The sequence below is a fragment of the Piliocolobus tephrosceles genome, chromosome 12 (assembly GCF_002776525.5).
Source record: "Piliocolobus tephrosceles isolate RC106 chromosome 12, ASM277652v3, whole genome shotgun sequence".
In the NCBI taxonomy this organism is placed as follows: Eukaryota; Metazoa; Chordata; class Mammalia; order Primates; family Cercopithecidae; genus Piliocolobus; species Piliocolobus tephrosceles.
Genome location: NC_045445.1, coordinates 36,409,414 through 36,428,819, shown reverse-complemented (window position 1 = coordinate 36,428,819; position 19,406 = coordinate 36,409,414). Strand labels below are relative to the sequence as shown.

The 19,406-nt window shown below is 35.1% G+C and overlaps 1 protein-coding gene across 3 annotated transcripts in view; it reads right to left on the bottom strand.

Annotated features, from left to right (window-relative positions):
- The window catches only part of KLHL13 (kelch like family member 13), a 204,856-nt gene that overhangs the window by 60,115 nt on the left and 125,335 nt on the right, over positions 1 to 19,406 (bottom strand). Inside the window, exon 1 of one of the 3 annotated variants that reach the window (XM_023202372.1) lies at positions 15,497 to 16,508. The exons of the other annotated variants lie outside the window; for them this stretch is intronic. Within the exon in view, the coding sequence (XP_023058140.1) occupies positions 15,497 to 15,594 (98 nt within the window). The 5' untranslated portion in view covers positions 15,595 to 16,508. Of the gene's footprint in view, positions 1 to 15,496; positions 16,509 to 19,406 lie in introns of those variants that run through there. 3 annotated transcript variants of the gene reach the window in all.

The window sequence follows — 19,406 nt, the reverse complement described above, 5'->3', positions numbered from 1 at the left end:
AGTGATGATGAGCATTTTTTCATGTGTCTGTTGGCTGTATGAATGTCTTCTTTTGAGAAATGTCTGTTCATATCCTTTGCCCACTTTTTGATGGGGTTGTTTGTTTTTTTCTTGTATATTTGTTTGAGTTCTTTGTAGATTCTGGAAATTAGCCCTTTGTCAGATGAGTAGATTGCAAAAATTTTCTCCCATTCTGTAGGTTGCCTGTTCACTCTGATGGTAGTTTCTTTTGCTGTGCAGAAGCTCTTTAGTTTAATTAGATCCCATTTGTCAATTTTGGCTTTTGCTGCCGTTGCTTTTGGTGTTTTAGACATGAAGTCCTTGCCCGTGCCTATGTCCTGAATGGTACTACCTAGATTTTCTTCTAGGGTTTTTATGGTATTAGGTCTAACATTTAAGTCTCTAATCCATCTTGAATTAATCTTCGTATAAGGAGTAAGGAAAGGATCCAGTTTCAGCTTTCTACTTATGGCTAGTCAATTTTCCCAGCACCATTTATTAAATAGGGAATCCTTTCCCCATTTCTTGTTTCTCTCAGGTTTATCAAAGATTAGATGGCTGTAGATGTGTGGTATTATTTCTGAGGACTCTGTTCTGTTCCATTGGTCTATATCTCTGTTTTGGTACCAGTACCATGCTGTTTTGGTTACTGTAGCCTTGTAGTATAGTTTGAAGTCAGGTAGCGTGACGTCTCCAGCTTTGTCCTTTTGACTTAGGATTGTCTTGGCAATACGGGCTCTTTTTTGGTTCCATATGAACTTTAAAGCAGTTTTTTCCAATTCTGTGAAGAAAGTCATTGGTAGCTTGATGGGGATGGCACTGAATCTATAAATAACCTTGGGCAGTATGGCCATTTTCATGATATTGATTCTTCCTATCCATGAGCATGGTATGTTCTTCCATTTGTTTGTGTCCTCTTTTATTTCACTGAGCAGTGGTTTGTAATTCTCCTTGAAGAGGTCCTTTACATCCCTTGTAAGTTGGATTCCTAGGTATTTGATTCTCTTTGAAGCAATTGTGAATGGAAGTTCATTCATGATTTGGCTCTCTGTTTGTCTGTTACTGGTGTATAAGAATGCTTGTGATTTTTGCACATTAATTTTGTATCCTGAGACTTTGCTGAAGTTGCTTATCAGCTTAAGGAGATTTTGGGCTGAGACAATGGGGTTTTCTAAATACACAATCATGTCCTCTGCAAACAGGGACAATTTGACTTCTTCTTTTCCTAACTGAATACCCTTTATTTCTTTCTCTTGCCTGATTGCCCTAGCCAGAACTTCCTGATACCAAAGCCTGGCAGAGACACAACAAAAAAAGAGAATTTTAGACCAATATCCCTGATGAACATCGATGCAAAAATCCTCAATAAAATACTGGCAAAACGGATTCAGCAGCACATCAAAAAGATTATCCACTATGATCAAGTGGGCTTCATCCCTGGGTTGCAAGGCTGGTTCAACATTCGCAAATCAATCAACGTAATCCAGCATATCAACAGAACCAAAGACAAGAACCACATGATTATCTCAATAGATGCAGAAAAGGCTTTTGACAAAATTCAACAGCCCTTCATGCTAAAAACGCTCAACAAATTCGGTATTGATGGAACGTACCTCAAAATAATAAGAGCTATTTATGACAAACCCACAGCTAATATCATACTGAATGGGCAAAAACTGGAAAAATTCCCTTTGAAAACTGGCACAAGACAGGGATGCCCTCTCTCACCACTCCTATTCAACATAGTGTTGGAAGTTCTGGCTAGGATAGTTCTTTCAAGCGCATCACAAATATGGGGCTCAATGGAAGCAAAGACTCTAATTTAAGTATCATTTTTCGACATTAAAGTTATTGTCCCTTTTCTGCATATCTGCCTCACCATTGAGGGTTTTTTCCCACAAAATTTTGTTACAAGACTTCAACTTACCCCTTTTGCACTATGCTTCCCATAAATAAACATATCCATTGCTGGCCATAAGCTCTTAGGTTGTTAGGAGATGCAAAAAGTCTTTACTGTTACTTACAGCCCCCTCACCTATCTACATATTTAGTTGTAATCATACTCCAAGAGTATATATGTGGTCTTTAACTCTAGAACTGGTTCCTGGTTTTTCTCCTAAAATGTTTTAGAATCCACCATTTTACTACACTCCTAGAAAGCTATTTTAATTAAGATCACTATAATATTCCAGTCCATATCACAGAGCAATTTCAGGATCTAGTCACAGACAACTCTGCTAATTTGAATAACAACAATTGCTCTACCAAAACCACCATAAGTGTTTATCCATGGTTCAGTAACTCTAAAGAAGGATTCATCTGGGCAAAGTATTTATGTGTCATGACTATACATCATTACCTAAAACATTACCATTTATTTACAAAATGTATAATGTTTTTCTGGAAGGTAGACTGATGATTTGGGGAGGAGCTATTCCAAATTATAAATCATTGAGGAATTTGCCTCTTTAGGAGTAAGATGTTTATTTTTAGAAACACCATGTTCTCTGGCTAAAAGAAGGCTATGTGTTCTTGGGTAGAACATACCATTGTGATAGAAATGACATAGTAGGCATCAAGCATTCAAATCTCCTGGTCATTTAAATGGGAATTTTAAATTGAAGATAACGGGAGCATCAGATTGTGTGTACATGTGTTTTGCAGAAGCAATCTATGAATTATGAAGTAGTAATGAAGTACTTATCTTAATCTGTGTGAGATAAATGAAAAAAGATAAGTATTCCTTTCCTTCCTTTTATGCAGTCCTTTAAAGCAGTGTTTCACACTCCAAACTATGATTTCTGACTCTCAGTGCAGGTGAGAAGCAGACACAAGGGGAGAAGAGTCACCATGTAGATGAGAGTAGCAAGGAGTCAAGGTGTTAAAAGTTTCCCTAGCTAGTTGGAAAATGCTACTACCCTCACTCACTCCATTTCCATGAGCTACTTGTTGAAGCGATCATCATTTTAACATCTTCAAAATCCAATCTTTTCATATGTCAAAGATATGCTTAATGGTAATGAATTTGACTACATACATATTTCTTAATGACCATTCCTAAAATGTTGGTCAGTCAGAAGAAATTTCAGGAATCTCCAATGTATCCCTATATTATACATTCAAGAGAGCTACAGATAAAATATTTGGATTCTAAAAGACAATTGCTGTCACCAAAATTATTTGACTACCTTGGACCCTTGCTTCTTCCCCATCTCCCATGTCCAATCAACTGTTAAGTTCGACTGAATCTCTCTCTAGAATGCTCCTATGCCTCAACCCCCATCCACTCTCACTGCCTCTACCATAGTTCTCGTCTCTATTACCTCTTACCTGAATTTAATTATAATTTTCACATACATAATGGTCTTTATACATACTGTGATTGTATTTATAGCTCAGAAAAGCACACCCTTGCTCAAAGGTATTCAGTGAGTCATTGCTTGCTGAACGAAAGCCAAATCCTACACTCTTGAAGTCAAGGCTTCCTGGCCTAGCCCTCCTTAACTAATTGCACATTCCAGCAAATTATTCACAATAAATGTTTGTTTAATGACCATAGAACAAACAAAAATCCAAATTTACTTACAAACTACTAATTGTTTTGCTTTGGAATATATTGCTTTTACAAATTTACAGCTATGCATTTTTTGTCTATTGCTAAACAAGCAATGTGTAAAAGCCATTGTATTTAATCATTTTTAATAGAAAGAAAATTCATTTAATTTAAATCTAATATCAGCTAAACCTTTATGGTTAGGTTGAAGCCCTTTAAGTATAAAAAATTCAGAACATAAATGTAAACACTCTTTTGAGTGTTAATTTTTAATTTATTTCTCCTAAACCCTAGTCAGGTTTTCTTTTTCTCCTAGTCAGTGATTTCTTTTATCAAACTATACACATAAAACACATTATCATTTAAGTACAAGCATATTAGCTTCAAAACATAAATATCTCAAATAGTTTTCTGCATTATGATGAACAGCATGTAAAAATAAGTCAAATAACTTTTAACTTTGAGAGTAGTTTCCATCGTAGAACAGATAAAAAAAAAAAACTTATTTTCCTTATCAGTTACAATTTGATGAACCATCACTAAAGCATTTTGGTCACTGGTAAATTGCTTCTAGTAAAATTACTTTCAGTCTGTGCCAGCTTCATGGTATTTCTAAGCAACAATGAACAGAATCTGGATTTTTGATTACTTCTTTTCATAGGAAATACAGTCATAACTTAATCTCTAACAAGACCATGATATGCAATAGCCCCCATTATTCGGTGGGTACATTCCAAGACCCCCAGTGGATGCTTGAAACTATGGATATACCAAATCCCATATACACTACATTTTATTCCTATACATATGTAACTACCTGATTTATAAATTAGGTAGAGTAAGATATCAACAATAATAACTAATAATAAATAGAACAATTATAACAATATACTTTAATAAAAGTCATGTGAATGTGCTCTTTTTCTCTCTTTCTCAAAATATCTTATCATACTGCACTCACCTATTTTCATGCCATGGTTAACCACGGGTAACTCATTCCAAGGAGTTAGAAACCATGCATAAGGGACAACGACTATATTCAATTACTGCATATATCAGATGAATAAACTTAACACTCTCGTGTGAAGTGATTTGCACAGAGGTACAGACCTAAAAACTATTCTCTAAATTCATTTATAAAATCGACATTTATTGAGCATCAGCTATGTGCCAGGCACTGCACTAGACGATAGGAAAACAAAGAGCAGTCAGGATACTTGCTTGCTAAGAGATGATAATAAAAAACAATTACTTTCCAAATAATTAAATGATATAAAATTATAATAAATGCTTAACATTATTTACTAACAAATATCATGTTGTATAATTCATATAAACCACAGTAACAAAACAATTGCCAACTTTTTTCTCTAATCCAGAAAAGTATCAGTTCATATTTAGCATATAAGCACCAAATAAAAATAAATAAATAACATCAACTTTCCTTACTATTATTTTAAAGGATTACTTGTTCCAGATCAGGCTATCTGCAGGGCTGGATCAGCAATCACACAATATTCACTATTCAAAAATATAACCTGCAGGTTTAATTATATGGAAGAAAGTCAAAACTCTTGATGATGTGACAGTACTTCACATCATTTGAAAAAAGACACTCTAATTGCATCTATCTATATGTTTCAGCAACATTTCTATGAAAAGTATATTAATGAGCCAAGTCTCCAGTCTACTTAAAGCCAAACCTTTGTTTCCAATTCCACGAACTTTGTTTAGCTGTGAATCATTCAGAAATGACTGCATGCACACACCCTCTGTAGGAAAGTGATCATAATGAATGAGAAAGCCACTTCAATTTGATGATTCTAAGGGGTTATCTATTGGACAATGATTCACAATCTAGTGTCATCCATATACTTTTCAAAATTGTATTTCAAATATTTTGTAGGTCCACCCAAACTAAAACTAGATCAGACTATTAATTAAGAACAAGTTTCACTGCCAGACAAAAGTTCTGATACAATCACATCTAATAAAGAGAAACCTAGTTAAGATTTTGTAGTACGCTGATCTTTAACATTAATTTTAATGCAGTTGAAGAAATGGTATTTTAAAAAGGAAATATAAATTAAGACTGGATTAAATAATCAATACAAATGTACACAGATGGAGGAAAAGTGATCAGGCATTAATATCACATTCTCTTTCACGGTAAATGGTATGACCAAAAGAGTGATTTCTAAGGTTCCTATCAGCTTGTGGATTGAAAGAACCCTGAGTGAGATAATTATGTGCATTATATGATATCAAGGTCTTATCTCATTAATCAGTGAAAAGCTCTATATTTTTGAAACCAGAAAAAAAAAAAAAGTGAAAATAAAAGATGTTACAGGGCAACTTGTAACTGATTAGCCAAGTTAACGTAGAACTTTTAGAAACAGCTGTGGAGAGAGACTTAAATGTGGGAAGCAAGAAGGGAGTGCAGTTAGGTACAGAGGGATCACATAAGCACAAATTAAGCCCAATTGCTCATATACACTCAAATGAGCTTGCCACTCCAATTCATCATTCTCATAATATTTGGTTCTCTAAATTTTAGTGCTCTGAAACACAATATTTTCAATCTAAACCTTTTAAATTTAAAATACCATCAGAAGGCCAAGTGCGGTGTCTCATGTCTGTGATCCCAGCACTTTGGGGGACACATGTGGGGTGGCAGGGGGTAGCTTGAGGCTAGGAGTTCATGACCAGTCTTGGAAACATAGTAAGATCCTGTCTCTACAAAAAAAGTAATAATAATAAATTAAAATACCATCAAGCCCCTGCACCCGCCATAATAGGAACCAGACAATATCTAGAAAGTTTGGTAACCAGATCTGAGATCAGAACTTTCCTGGATGCACCTCCAAGTTTAGAAATGCCACCTTTGAGGCCATAACTTGCTGAAGAATCAAATATAATGGTCAATGACTGAGTAGCATAGACAGTCCTCACCTGTTATTTAAGTGTTCCTATTTCACTCAGTAGATGTTAATTGACATTCAAAATTTCAATATTTGCCCCCTGTGCCTGCCAAAGACCAAACACTAAAGTGAATTAGCAACAACCACATAATCATATGCCACTGCTAGCTAATTCTGTACTATGTTTTGAAGATTTTTTAAGGTTCTCAACAACCTGTATTATTTGAATTTCCAGAGACATGCAAGGACCTTCTAGTTGCTAACTATTATTTTCTGGTAGCCTTTGTGTTCAATCTGATTTTGAACAGTCTTTTGAATAAACTGAAAATGTTTTCAGAAGGTAGAAATGTAGAGTCCTTTGAAATTCTTTTCAATGCAATAAAATGCAATCAACCTCAACCGACTTCTATTATGCACACACTTTAGTACTTTTTAAACGGCTCTGATAACAGTGGAGTTATTCTGAATGATTCTGTTTGTTGCATCAAATTTTATTAAGAAAACTAATTTCATGATTTTATTCAAAAGGTAGCACTATTACTTATTAACTTTTAATAAGAGACTTGGGCTATGTGAACCATCTCAAAATAGCCTGCATTTTAAAAAGAAAAAAATACAGTTTTTAAATTACTAGCATCTTCGATTTCACTCACATCTGTATTTTACATGATTGTATATGCTTGCAAAATCGATGTAATCAAAGCAATTGTGCCTATTTTATTAGGAGCTCTAATAGGAGAAACTTGTTTTCATGATACTTTCAACACAACCCCAGATTATGGTTCTGTCACTGGATAATTCCACTTTTTAATAAGATTTCCAGAAAATCATTGTTGCAAGGGCTTATAACTGCCTATGTAATGTTTAAACTATTATACTTTTCAAGAACAAAACTACTGATCCAGAGATTAATAAATATGGTTTAGTTACAGGAATGCAAAATTTGTAGAACCATGTGGGTTAACTGGAACACTTTCTACAATGCACGTGTAAGCCTAACATGATTGTGTTCAACTAGAGTATTGCAGATAGAACAAATGACCTCCTAAAGATGTCCACATCTTAACCCCAGGAATCTGTGAATATGTTGTTACATGGCAAAGGAGACTTTGAAAATGTGATAAAGGTTACAAACTTTGAAATGGGGGTGTCTTGTTTTATCCATGTAGCCTAATCTAATTATATGAGTCCTGAAAAAATGGAAGAGGAAGGCAGAAAAGTGAGCCAGAACGCAATGTGAAAAGGATTCAACCTGCTGTTGCTGGCCTTAACAAGAGAGGAATAGGGCCAGAACGCAAGCAATCTCTAAAAACTGAAATTGTCCTTTAACTTACATCCAACAAGATGATAGAAAACTTGGTCCTACAGCCACAAAGAATGGAATTTTGTCAATGACAGGAATAAGCAGGAAACAGATTCTCCCCTAGAGCCTCAGCCTTGCTGACACTTTGATTTTAGCCCCGTGAGACCAGTACCAAATTTCTGACCTGAAAAACTGTAAGATAATATGCCAAGCATGGTGGCTCATGCCTGTAATCCTAGTAGTTTGGGAGGCTGAGACAGGAGGATAGCTTGAGCCGTGGAGTTTGAGACCAGCCTGGATAACACAGCGAGATCTCATTTCTACACATAAAAATAATAATAATGAGCCGGATGTGGTGGTGCGTGCCTGTAGTCCCAGTTACTGAGGAGGCTGAGGCAGGAGGATCGCTTGAGCCCGGGTGGTCGAGGCTGCAGGGAGCGATGATCATGCCACTGTACTCCAGCCTGGACAACACAGTGAGATCCCCACCTCAAAAAAAAGAAAACTGTAGGACAATAAATGTGTGACATTTTAGGCCATTCGTTTGCAGTAATTTGATATGGCAGTAATAGAAAAGTAATGCATAGAGGTTTGGGTTTTTTTTTTTTTTTTTTGAGTATTTACATGCAATTAAGTAGTGGGAGGATAACGTCCACAGGAAAGTACTAAACATATTGACTGGGGTAGAACCCTTGGAACATGCTAAAAAGAGTACACCAGCTACAGCACTGTCCATCGTAGCTAATTACCATGAGTGGGAAATGTGTGTAATCAGTGAAGGTGGAATAATGCTTCAAGCAACTATGGAAACATCAAGAGACAATGAAGTTAATCCCGATATCATATGAGCAAGTAAAGATAATTGCTTCAATATTTTCCTTCATCTTCACCACTTGACAGTATTCAAGTAAAGCTTTCTAACCTCTTCCTATACCACCACCCAATTCAAAAAGCTTTTCCCATCTACCATACTTCCCTTTTCTTCTAATCCTAGTAAGGTATTATATAATTAATAGATGAAATGAAAGTAGCAAAAGTCCGTAAAAATGAAAAGGCACTGGAGAAATTACGAGCTTTGAAATCATGTGGCCCTAAATTTGAATTTTGGCTCAACTTGTGATTTGATGTGTAACATTAAGCAAGTTAATTAACCTCTCTGAACTTGTGTCCTTATTCGTAAAATAGGGAGAAGATGTACACTTATAGGGCTTTTTGGGAGGAACCAAATTAAGTGCTTAGCACTTCTATAATAGAAGAAAATAAATTGTATTATATTTAACTATGCTAAACTAGGACATTTTAAAACTTTGGAATATGTCTCGTGAAATTTAGAATATCTGTTATACATGCTAGATTAAAATTTAATACAGAGTTCTGAAACTTGTTTTTATTTTTATTTTTTTTGTTATTGAAGGTAAGTTACTTCATTACTCCATTGAACTATAAGAACTGCTCTCCAATAAATTGGGCATGTTCTTGCCTTAGCATGACATAAATGTGGGGTGGGAAATGGGTTAAAAACAACAGATACCCTTATCATAGTAAGTTATGCTGGGAAAAATACTTTAGTATAATTGAAAACACAATATAATTTTATTTTAAACTAAGATTCCATCTTAGAGTTTGAGATCAAATTATTACTGCTTGGAAGGTAATATATGTACCCTTGTGTGCTATAAAGCACAAAAGTGCATTATTTCCTAAACAGTACATTATTCCCTGTCCAATGTAAAGAATAGTATTCCATTCTTGTTGTTTAAAAAGATACCGTCAAATTTAAACATAAATTGCTTCATTTTCCATCCTGTGCAATATTCACTTTAAAATGTATTATCTACCTCCAATCCAAGTCTCCTCATTTAGTCCAGATAAATTTTTCTTCCGTAGTGTTTTCATTGCCCTTAAATCCATTATCAATATTGAAAATACAGTAAGCAAGAATTTATTTAACCTGTTTGTCTTGGTCCCAAATTTTCACGGCAATAGAATAAATTCAGCTATTTAATTGTTTATGAATGAAGATAGTATGGAAGATAAAAAATAATCACTTTGAATGATCGCAAGGACTATGCGCCCCTAATCGTCAACAGAGTTATACCTGGCACAAAATAGACAGTTGAGTAACTGCTGAATGTTATAAACTTAACATACAGGGTGATTGAAAAAGAACTGAGCACTTTCTAAAACGAATTACTTAGTAACTTATTTATGTACTGATTCCCCAAGAATCTCATGTTTATACCACCTCTGTCTCAAAGTCTTGAGGATATAAAGCAACACACCATGGCAGCCATGTCAATCTAAAATATTATATGTATATTGTTTGTGATTCTTAACTCTTTAACTGCAAGTCATTAGCACAAATACTTGCCTATCCCATACTTCTTTCTCATCTCTCCCTCTCCCCAAGTTTGGCCGCACTTAAGTCTCTACTAAATATTCTAGGTTTCAAGCAGAATGTGTGAAATTCTCAGTAACTCCGTATTTCCCATGATGGTATGGAGATTTGAAATTCTGCCTCTCTTCCCTCTGTAGAAAGTGGTTTCTTTGCAGTGGGGGGGGGGGGGGGGGATTACTTGGAAGATACACTAAGTATAAAAAAATGAATCTAGATAAATTATTGACCAGTGAATGTCTTTGAAATATTTGAAAGTGACAGGAACACTAGCTCTCTGTCTTGCAAGTGTCTTGTGTACAATATTTTTCTGTTACATTAAATGATTTCAAGAGGTCTTTTAAAAAACATACACAATAGGCTTCAAAACAAAATGTTAACTTCACTTGCACATGCCAGGCTTCCTCAAACTAAAAGATCCGAAGAAGCTAAAAGAATAAACACAGACAGTGAGGAGCAAGCAATCTCATCATAAGACCTTCAAAAAGGCAATTTGCAAACTGTAAATTCACTGGGGGCCAGTGTGAATCCTGTAATTAAAAAAATATATAATCTCAGGCCCTTTAAGACAAGCAGAGCTTCTACTTAAAGGAAGAGAACTGTCTTCTCTTTGGACTCCATGTGGAGCGACACATTCAAATGTAGTATCTTACATAAAGATTAACATGAAAAAACCATCCAAGTGAGGACAACCAGGAGAGTGAAGGGTCTGAAAACCTTGTCACATGAGAAGACACCTAAGTGTGCATGTAATAGATTTTTTTTCTATGTAGCTCTATAAGGCTACACTGGGAATGGGAGATAAAAGATACAAGGAACTGATTTTGCTCAATGCAAGGAAAAGCTGTCCATGAATGAAGGGTGCAGCCTTGGTGAGGTATTGAGCCCTTTGTCACTGACAGCGTTCAAGAAGGACACGGAATGCCATCTTCAAGAGGTGTCATGGAATGAGTTCCTGTGTTAAAAGGGGTTCAGACTTTCTAAATGACTTCTAAGATCACTTCTATCTCTATGATTTTCCATTAATAAATGACAACCTTCTGCAAGCTCAGACAATGCAAATTCCCAAAGAACATGCCATAAAAGTTGCAGACTAACACAAAATTTATCTTAGGTGTTAGCTGTGTTATTTTTCCACGTAATTTTGTTAAATTGTGCACATGTAATAAAAACAAATTAAGTACACACAAGCAAGTAAGAGTTTATGTTTCGAAAGCAACTAAACATTCTTTTCTATTTTGAGATTATCAATTTAACAAGTATTTTGCTAGATAAGAAATATTTCTCTAACCATGAATGATTATCAATTTAATAAGTATTTTGCTAGACAAGAAAGATTTCTGTAACGACAAAGTTTTGTTTTATTTACTAAATTAGAAAAAAAAGACAATCTTACGGGATAGAAACATGTCAAATTTAGAAAATTCATATTTTTATTATGTCTGTGCTGTGAATCACCTACAAACAAGGAGCATTTATACAATATACACAATCTTTTCTCAGGAAATACCAGGCACTGAATTTTATTGAAGAAATTATAGTAGCAATTACTATAAAATGCTGTGTTATTGGCATTTACCATAAAAATATTTTTACATATCAAACAAAATAATCATAAATAGGAAGCTAACTGAATATAAGTGCAGAGACTAAAGGAGAACAAGTCTAGTTCACTAACATTCATTGTCTTTTAGACTGAGAAAGGTAACATTCTAAGGAAAACAACTCACAGGGTCTGTCTTGCTAGAATTCATTGTTATATTTCACTGGTTAATTCTTACCTAATTGCCTTCCTCCTTGCCACACTATTATTGTCAAAACTCGCTGCTGGAAAAGAAAAGATGAAAGGATCACTAGTGCTAATTTTGTTCTATTTCAGTGTGCCCTTAGCATCTAACAAGGCATTAACCCTATAATATTAGCCTGAAGGAACCATTTGCTGTTTTAAAACAATGAATACCTAAACACCATAAAAACACTTAGATGTGATTGCCCTTTCAGCTTTATTAATTTAGGCAAAATGACAGAATAATTTATATGGCTTGCACCTGACAGGGGCAGAGTCTTTACTAATGCAGTTTACACTGGCCAGGAGATCCTCCCTCAGGCTAAGGTTGAACTTCAACCTACTGTTGAACAGAGTGCGAAGCAAACACATGTCACCAAGTACTCTACTTCTACCAAGACAATCCCTTCAGAAATCCACATAGATGGCACACCAGCCTGCAAGTGCTCAAACCTAAAGCTGAAATAATATATGTACCCAATAAAGACTATTTGATCATCAATCTAGAGACTGAAGTATTATTTTCCTGAATCTTTTGTATTTAAGATATCCCACTTTTCTAGTATGACATTACAGCAAATTTTTAAGTGCTTTATACTATATAAGATGTTATTTCTCCTAATATTGCCACAAATACTATAGTCTTCATCATAGAGAAATCTTAAAAATGTCGGGACATTTCAACTATCATGCAAGTTCTAAACAAACAGAAAGAAAACAAACATGGACTTTAAACCCACAAGGAAAAAAGTAAAATAGTCTTGCTGTTCAATGTTTGTAGTAAGTAAAATGTTCTCTATGGTAGCCTTCACTAGCACAGCAGTACTGCCCTATCTGTAGCATCAATGAAAGAGCTACAGCGAAGAAGCACATACACTGGGTTTAGAAAGAGACCATAAAGAGCCTTTAGATTTTTCCCACACATGCTCAATCACTATAACACATTTTTACTACTACCCAAAATATTTCATATTGAAATTTCAGTCTTTGACAAAGTACACAAGTCTTCAATGAAAATCACGTAATATATATTTGACAAAGCATGGTAAGTAATGATAAAACATTACAAACCAATACTGATGCTATGCAAGCATATATACAAAAAGATTCTATATCACCTATGAAGAATTCTATATTCAAAATAATACTTTAAATACTTATACATGATTTTACAGGTAAATTTCCTATATATCACAATTTATTGAGGAGTCAGAATTGAACAATTCCATTTCAATGCAAAGAGTTTAGACCCAAAAGACACAAGTAACCATTTAAACCTATGTCTGCCAGCCAAATTGTGAGAACAAATATAATGTTACTTGACCTAGTAATCTAATTTAGTCTTTATCATTTTTGAAGTGAAATTATGCTATACTTAAGTATCATTTTGTGTGTAAATGTGTTGAGGAATATAGAGAAGTACTGATGAGAAAAACATGTTAAACATGATGCTTTTATTTTTGGCCAAGTGAGGTAATGAACTGTGATCTAAAACGGTCAAAAACTAAACAACATATTTAAAAACCTGATTTAACTTCCCCAAGCTAGTCTTGCTACATTTCACATAAATTTCTATCTGTGCATATTTACTTACTATTAAGTATTAATATACATATAAAGAAAAGTTAAGACCAATTCAATAATGTAGTGTTAAAATGTCAAAATAGTCTGTAACAATGTCAAAATACTTCAGCCTACCATAAGCTCTTCAAATATATTTTTCCATTCTACCTATGTGTACTGCCAACAACCAATAGTCAACATGCAAGCTCTATTATATTTTGTAGGTTCTATCTCCTAAATTGATTCACTCATATCATCAGGTCAAAGAGGTAAGTACTTAAAAGGAAGAAAGTGATTAATTTAAAATGTTGTGTTGAGTTGTATCTGAGCTTGTGGCTAGTATGAATTAATAAAATATGGGCATTTATTTCACCATCTCTAAAAGTCGACAAATCAGCTGCAATAAGGGCTGCAATTTGGATCTTTTGGACAATCAAATATAGCATGAATATTAGAAACATTAATAACCATTATTCATTTTAACCTGATTTTAGTGAGGTTTTGTTTTGTTTTTATAATAAAGTTGCTTTGGGTAAATCTTTAGTCATTTCTTGTAAGTTAAGATGCATAAAGTCAGGAAGCATCCTATTTTCTCAGATTATTTGAAAGAGTTCCATTAACTTCTCACCTCCATTAACTTGTCACCTCCATTAATTTGTGCTTTTGACAAACACAGTTTTTGAAAAACAAATATAGCTGGTTTATTTTTACAAACTAGCCTATTTTTTTACTTCATAGAAAACAAGTGTAACACCCAAAGAGATAAAAATATCCTGGAACATAAACAGAAAGAAGCATTAAAAAATCTGAAAATAAAATGATGACAGGATTTAATTCTGAAATGGCCTCATTTTTCAGCACTTTCCAGGGAGTTGCTTCTTTTGGACTGAGAGCATAACCACACTTTCTCAGCATCTGAAAGCCTTTCAAAGAATGAGATAGATGTAATTGTGCATCTCTACCTCACAGAAAACAAAAACTAAGTTAAAAAATGGCAACTCACCACAGCTCTAAATACACAATTAAACTAAGGCAGGAGAAGTTTTCCACATCTTTCCTACTGATAAATATTTTTAAAGGAACACTCAAATTTAAAACATTCTTTTCAAAAGCTTTTCTCGTACTAATACTTTCTTTAAAAAAAGATTCGGTTTTACTCCACCAAAAAGGATCATGAACAAAAAGAACATTTTATTATGTCTCCTGGATTTTGCCTTTAAAGCAACACTGCAAATTTAAAAAGATTTTCAAAAATTTTGAAAATTTCTAGAAAGACTTCCTAGTGCACTTCCTAGTGTACTTCCTAGTGTACTTCCTAGTACATATTTACTTAAAATATATTTTTAAAACAGACATTTGTAGAATACTTTTTCAACCCCCATAATATAAATAACTGCTCATAGAGATACAATATGCACGAATTCAAACTTACACTTGAGAACTTGAATGATAAAGCTGAGAAATATGTAATATTAAACATATAAATATTCATACACAACTAAAGTATAAAAGTCTCAATTAAAAGACTCATTTTCTGAACCATGTTAACTCTGCTTTTAATTCATGAAAAAATAGTATAGAGGCATTACCATATTTAACACACCACCATCAGTTTTTTAATGCCATTACACAGAAAAAGTCATCCTAAGCGTTTTAGATATTCAAAAATTCAAACAAATCCAACATATGTTAAATATTAAAGTTAATTCTTTTGCAATTCCTTAGTTATGCCTTTGTACTTTCACACTGGTGATTAGATTACCATTAAACACTTTATAAATAAACATAAACTTTAGAAAAACAAAACAATGATGAAGTGTGGGCATGCCAACATCTTTAAATGTAAGCAAGCTTGAGGTTTTTAACCCTGTAGGTTTTTGGATTTTGCTGTTTGGGGGCTCCCCCGCCCCCGTTTTGCCACAAGGTAGATTCATGAATGAAATACCACTTTAATATCCTATTTTCTCTCACTTACATGTATGCTGGAGAAAGTGGAGTTGACCTGGATGTTTTAAGCACAGGAACTGGGAATTTCCAGATAGCAGGAGAGCTCGTTTTCCATTTCAATGGCATGTTGTCACCACGGTACTACAATAACAGTAAAGAGCGTTTCCACAACAGACTACCAACTAGGACTTCCATTCCACACTGTACTGACACAGCAGTGGCTGCCGCGGAGAACAAGCAAAGGATTCTGCCAGTGCCCTTAAACCGATGCTTCCAATCTGTAAAATAGGGCTGTAAGGTACCTCCTTAAATTCCTCTGTCCCCTAAAGCAATATGATGATTCTATTATTCCAACTCAACAATAGTGCCAGAAAAGCGCTGACTGCAGTATATTTTTTTTAAGACTGCACTATGCATACCATACAATGCAGCTTTATTTAATAAAAGCAACCAGGCTTTTTTTTTTTTTTTTTAAGCTTGCAATACCATTGTTCTACCTTAACAGGGATACTGCAGCACTGTACTATATTCTGCACCTATTAACCTGATTTCTGACCAATAGTAGCAAGAAAAAACATAGATGGGTTTCATATGAAAATGAAACAACATACCTACTCAGAATACACTTGTCATCCTCTGAACAATCTTCTTTTGAGCTGCAACAATACAAATGAGATATAAACCTCAGCATAGCCTTAGGCCACCGCTAACAGAGATCAGTGACTCAATTCAGCAGCCTGCTTTCCTCCTGTGCAAGCTCTGGCCACACAATACAAGAATGCCATTATGGGAAAAGCCCGTTTCAAAAATTCCAGTCCCTCTGTTTTCCAGCTAGGAGAAGGCAAAATGTAAGAAGAATATAAACTGCTGCAGAACTCTGCAGGCTCTTCTAGTAGCTTCTGATTCAAGTTGCTCTCCTTTCCCTATTCTTATTTCCAAGCTGAGATGAGCAAAATCTCATACATTTACAACATGCTATAGTAACACAAATATCACTCTGTCTTCTGCAGCAGAGAAGTACAGAGTAGCATGATCTTAATAGCAGTACTCAGAGGGACGCTATCAACAATCTAATTCAATACTGCCCTCCCCTTCTCTCTCCTTTCCCCTCTTGTTCACCCCCCTTACTCCTCCCCTCCCTCCCCCGCAAACAGCTCACAAATTGCCTAGAGGAAAGACCAAAGCCACTGGCCAAGCAGGTGTCCAGCAGGGACCACTCCAAAGCTCAACAGCGGGTCCGGTAACCTATAGGGATTAGCGATTGTCAAGGAGGTTCAAAAATTGAAGCTGCTGTCAAAGGCAGCTTGAGGTGTTTCATGAAAGCAATGGCAAATAAAGGGGTTCATCTATAGTGTTTTAAAATACTGCCAGAAAACAGCATTGTAAATGCCCTGAAAGTGACTTTTAAGCTTCTGTTTAAAGCACCAAAACAAACTCACAAATTTTCTACACAATTCTAAAAAGTGAATATAGGTTAAATGAGTATTATGCTGAACTCTTTATTTATAGGCTGAAGAATTTTACTTCTGATATAGGCAATTCACGATCATAGTACCCTTCTGCTTCTACCTAAAAACAGAATTATCCATTTCCACCAATGCAAGCTTAGTAAAGGCAGACCATGATTGACATGAAAGCCACTACCTATTTTAAAAAATCACTGCAGGGACAAAGAGCTCATATTTACTTTCAAGTCTGTATCCAAACAATAAACTCATGCTTCCAACTTAAATAGTTGGCTTTCGGATACTCTTTCCAAATTATTCCTAGTTTTTAAAGATTGAGATTTAGTCCCGAAGAGGCTTTTTCATCTGCATTTTAGAAACACACATGAATGTTTCTATAGTAAGGAACTATTTTCAAAAATTCCAAAATACCAAATTTAATATATGAGAAATACAGCATAAAATCAGCTAATGTAATCACAAACACCTTCCTTTTAAAATAAAGACCAATATCAAGGCAAAAAGACAAACTACTATTTTCCTGTGAAGCACAAAACATATATGTACATGCAGTATGTACATATACACATACATACATACATATATGGAAAGAGAAAGCTTACTTTGAAAGACTGACAAGTAATATATGAACTTTGTAAATATTAAAATTATGTCAACCATCATTACCTTACATACAATTTTTATTCAACCTATCATACAAAAGAAACAGCCCTCAAAAACCCAGTCAAGCAATTTAAAGGGTTAAATTATATGTCCAACTCCTTTTAGTACTCACACACAAAACGCACTCATAGAAATCGTCAAAGGAATCAGAAAAAGGAATATTTATCAATGCGTTAGTGGCCAACATATATTTAAAAGTTTCTTTTAACCTGCCACTAATACGCATAAATTATAGTCAATATTTTACATTAGAAGGCTTTCTGCAATAATCCTTAATGGTTATATAGCAGAAAGCCCTCAGGTATAATCAGCACGGGCAACTTGTTTGAAATCCAAAGAAGGAGAAATACATACACACACACACGCATACACACACACAGCCACACATACGTATGAACACATCAAGTTTGAAATGTCTTATTCCACAGTGAGTTTCAAACAAATTTTCAAAACCCGAAGCATTTGCAAACATTTAAAAATATAAAACATAAAGCAGCTATATATTTTGTAGTAAGGAGGTGATGTTTTAAAAAGAAATTCAATTATTTTCCAGCTTATGGATCTTTTTGTTTGCTTGCTTTTCTGAGATGGAGTCTCCCTTTGTCACCCAGGCTGGAGTGCAGTGGCACAATCCAGGCTCACTGCAACCTCTGCCTTTCAGGTTGCAGCAATTCTCCTGCCTCAGCCTCTTGAGTAGCTGGGATTACATGCACCTGCCACCATGCCTGGCTAATTTTTGTATTTTCAGTAGAGACAAGGTTTCACCATATTGGTCAGACTGGTCTCGAACTCTTGACCTCAGGTGATCCACCCACCTTGGCCTCCCAAAGTGCCGGAATTAAAGGTGTGAGCCACAGTGGCCGCCCTACTTCACCTTCTGAGAATAAAGATCCAAAAACCTGTGTAAAAACATGGTAGTGAAGTGTTTCCAGCAGTTTATCTGTCTATGAAGGCTTCTCAAACATTGATGAGTGGAACAAGTTAAGGTAGAGTTTTCCAAATTCCCAAAAAGGGAACCACCACAAACAAGTGAAGATCACTTTATTGTAAAGATTATCATTCTTCTACAAGAATATTCTTTATAAGTTATTATTCTTCTATAAACAAGCAACTGATTCAAAAAAACCAACATATTTTTGTCTAATTTCATTAGGCTCCAAAGAAACTATCTAATACCACGAATCTTCTATGTCAATTTTCAGTCTAGATTCCTTGCAGACTTAATATTTAATATTTGTTTCTGTGGTACTCCAATAATTTTATTATTTGTTCAGAGTGAAAAGAAAGTATGGCTACCTCCCTACACCCCATCCTCAGCACTCTAAAACACCTAAAACCCTAAAAGCATTATATCTGATGGTGGAGATGTATACATATTCAGTTCTTACTTTTCCTTTAATAAAGTATTAAGTCACTTATAATTACCTCTCATGAGCAAACAATTATTATGCCAAAATCCTTAAAAATAATCCCTTTAGGCCGGGCGTGGTGGCTCACACCTGTAATCCCAGCACTTTGGGAGGCCAAGGTGGGCAGATCACAAGGTCAGGAGATCGAGACCATCCTGGCTAACACGGTGAAACCAAGTCTCCACTAAAAGTACAAAAAATTAGTCGTGTGTGGTGGCAGGTGCCTGTAGTCCCAGCTACTTGGGAGGCTGAGGCAGGACAATTGTGTGAACCCGGGAGGCGGAGCTTGCAGCGAGCTGAGATGGTGCCTCTGCACTCCAGGCTGGATGACAGAGTGAGACTCCGTCTCAAAACATAATAATAATAATAATCCCTTTAATCAGAAATACAGTTCATGAAC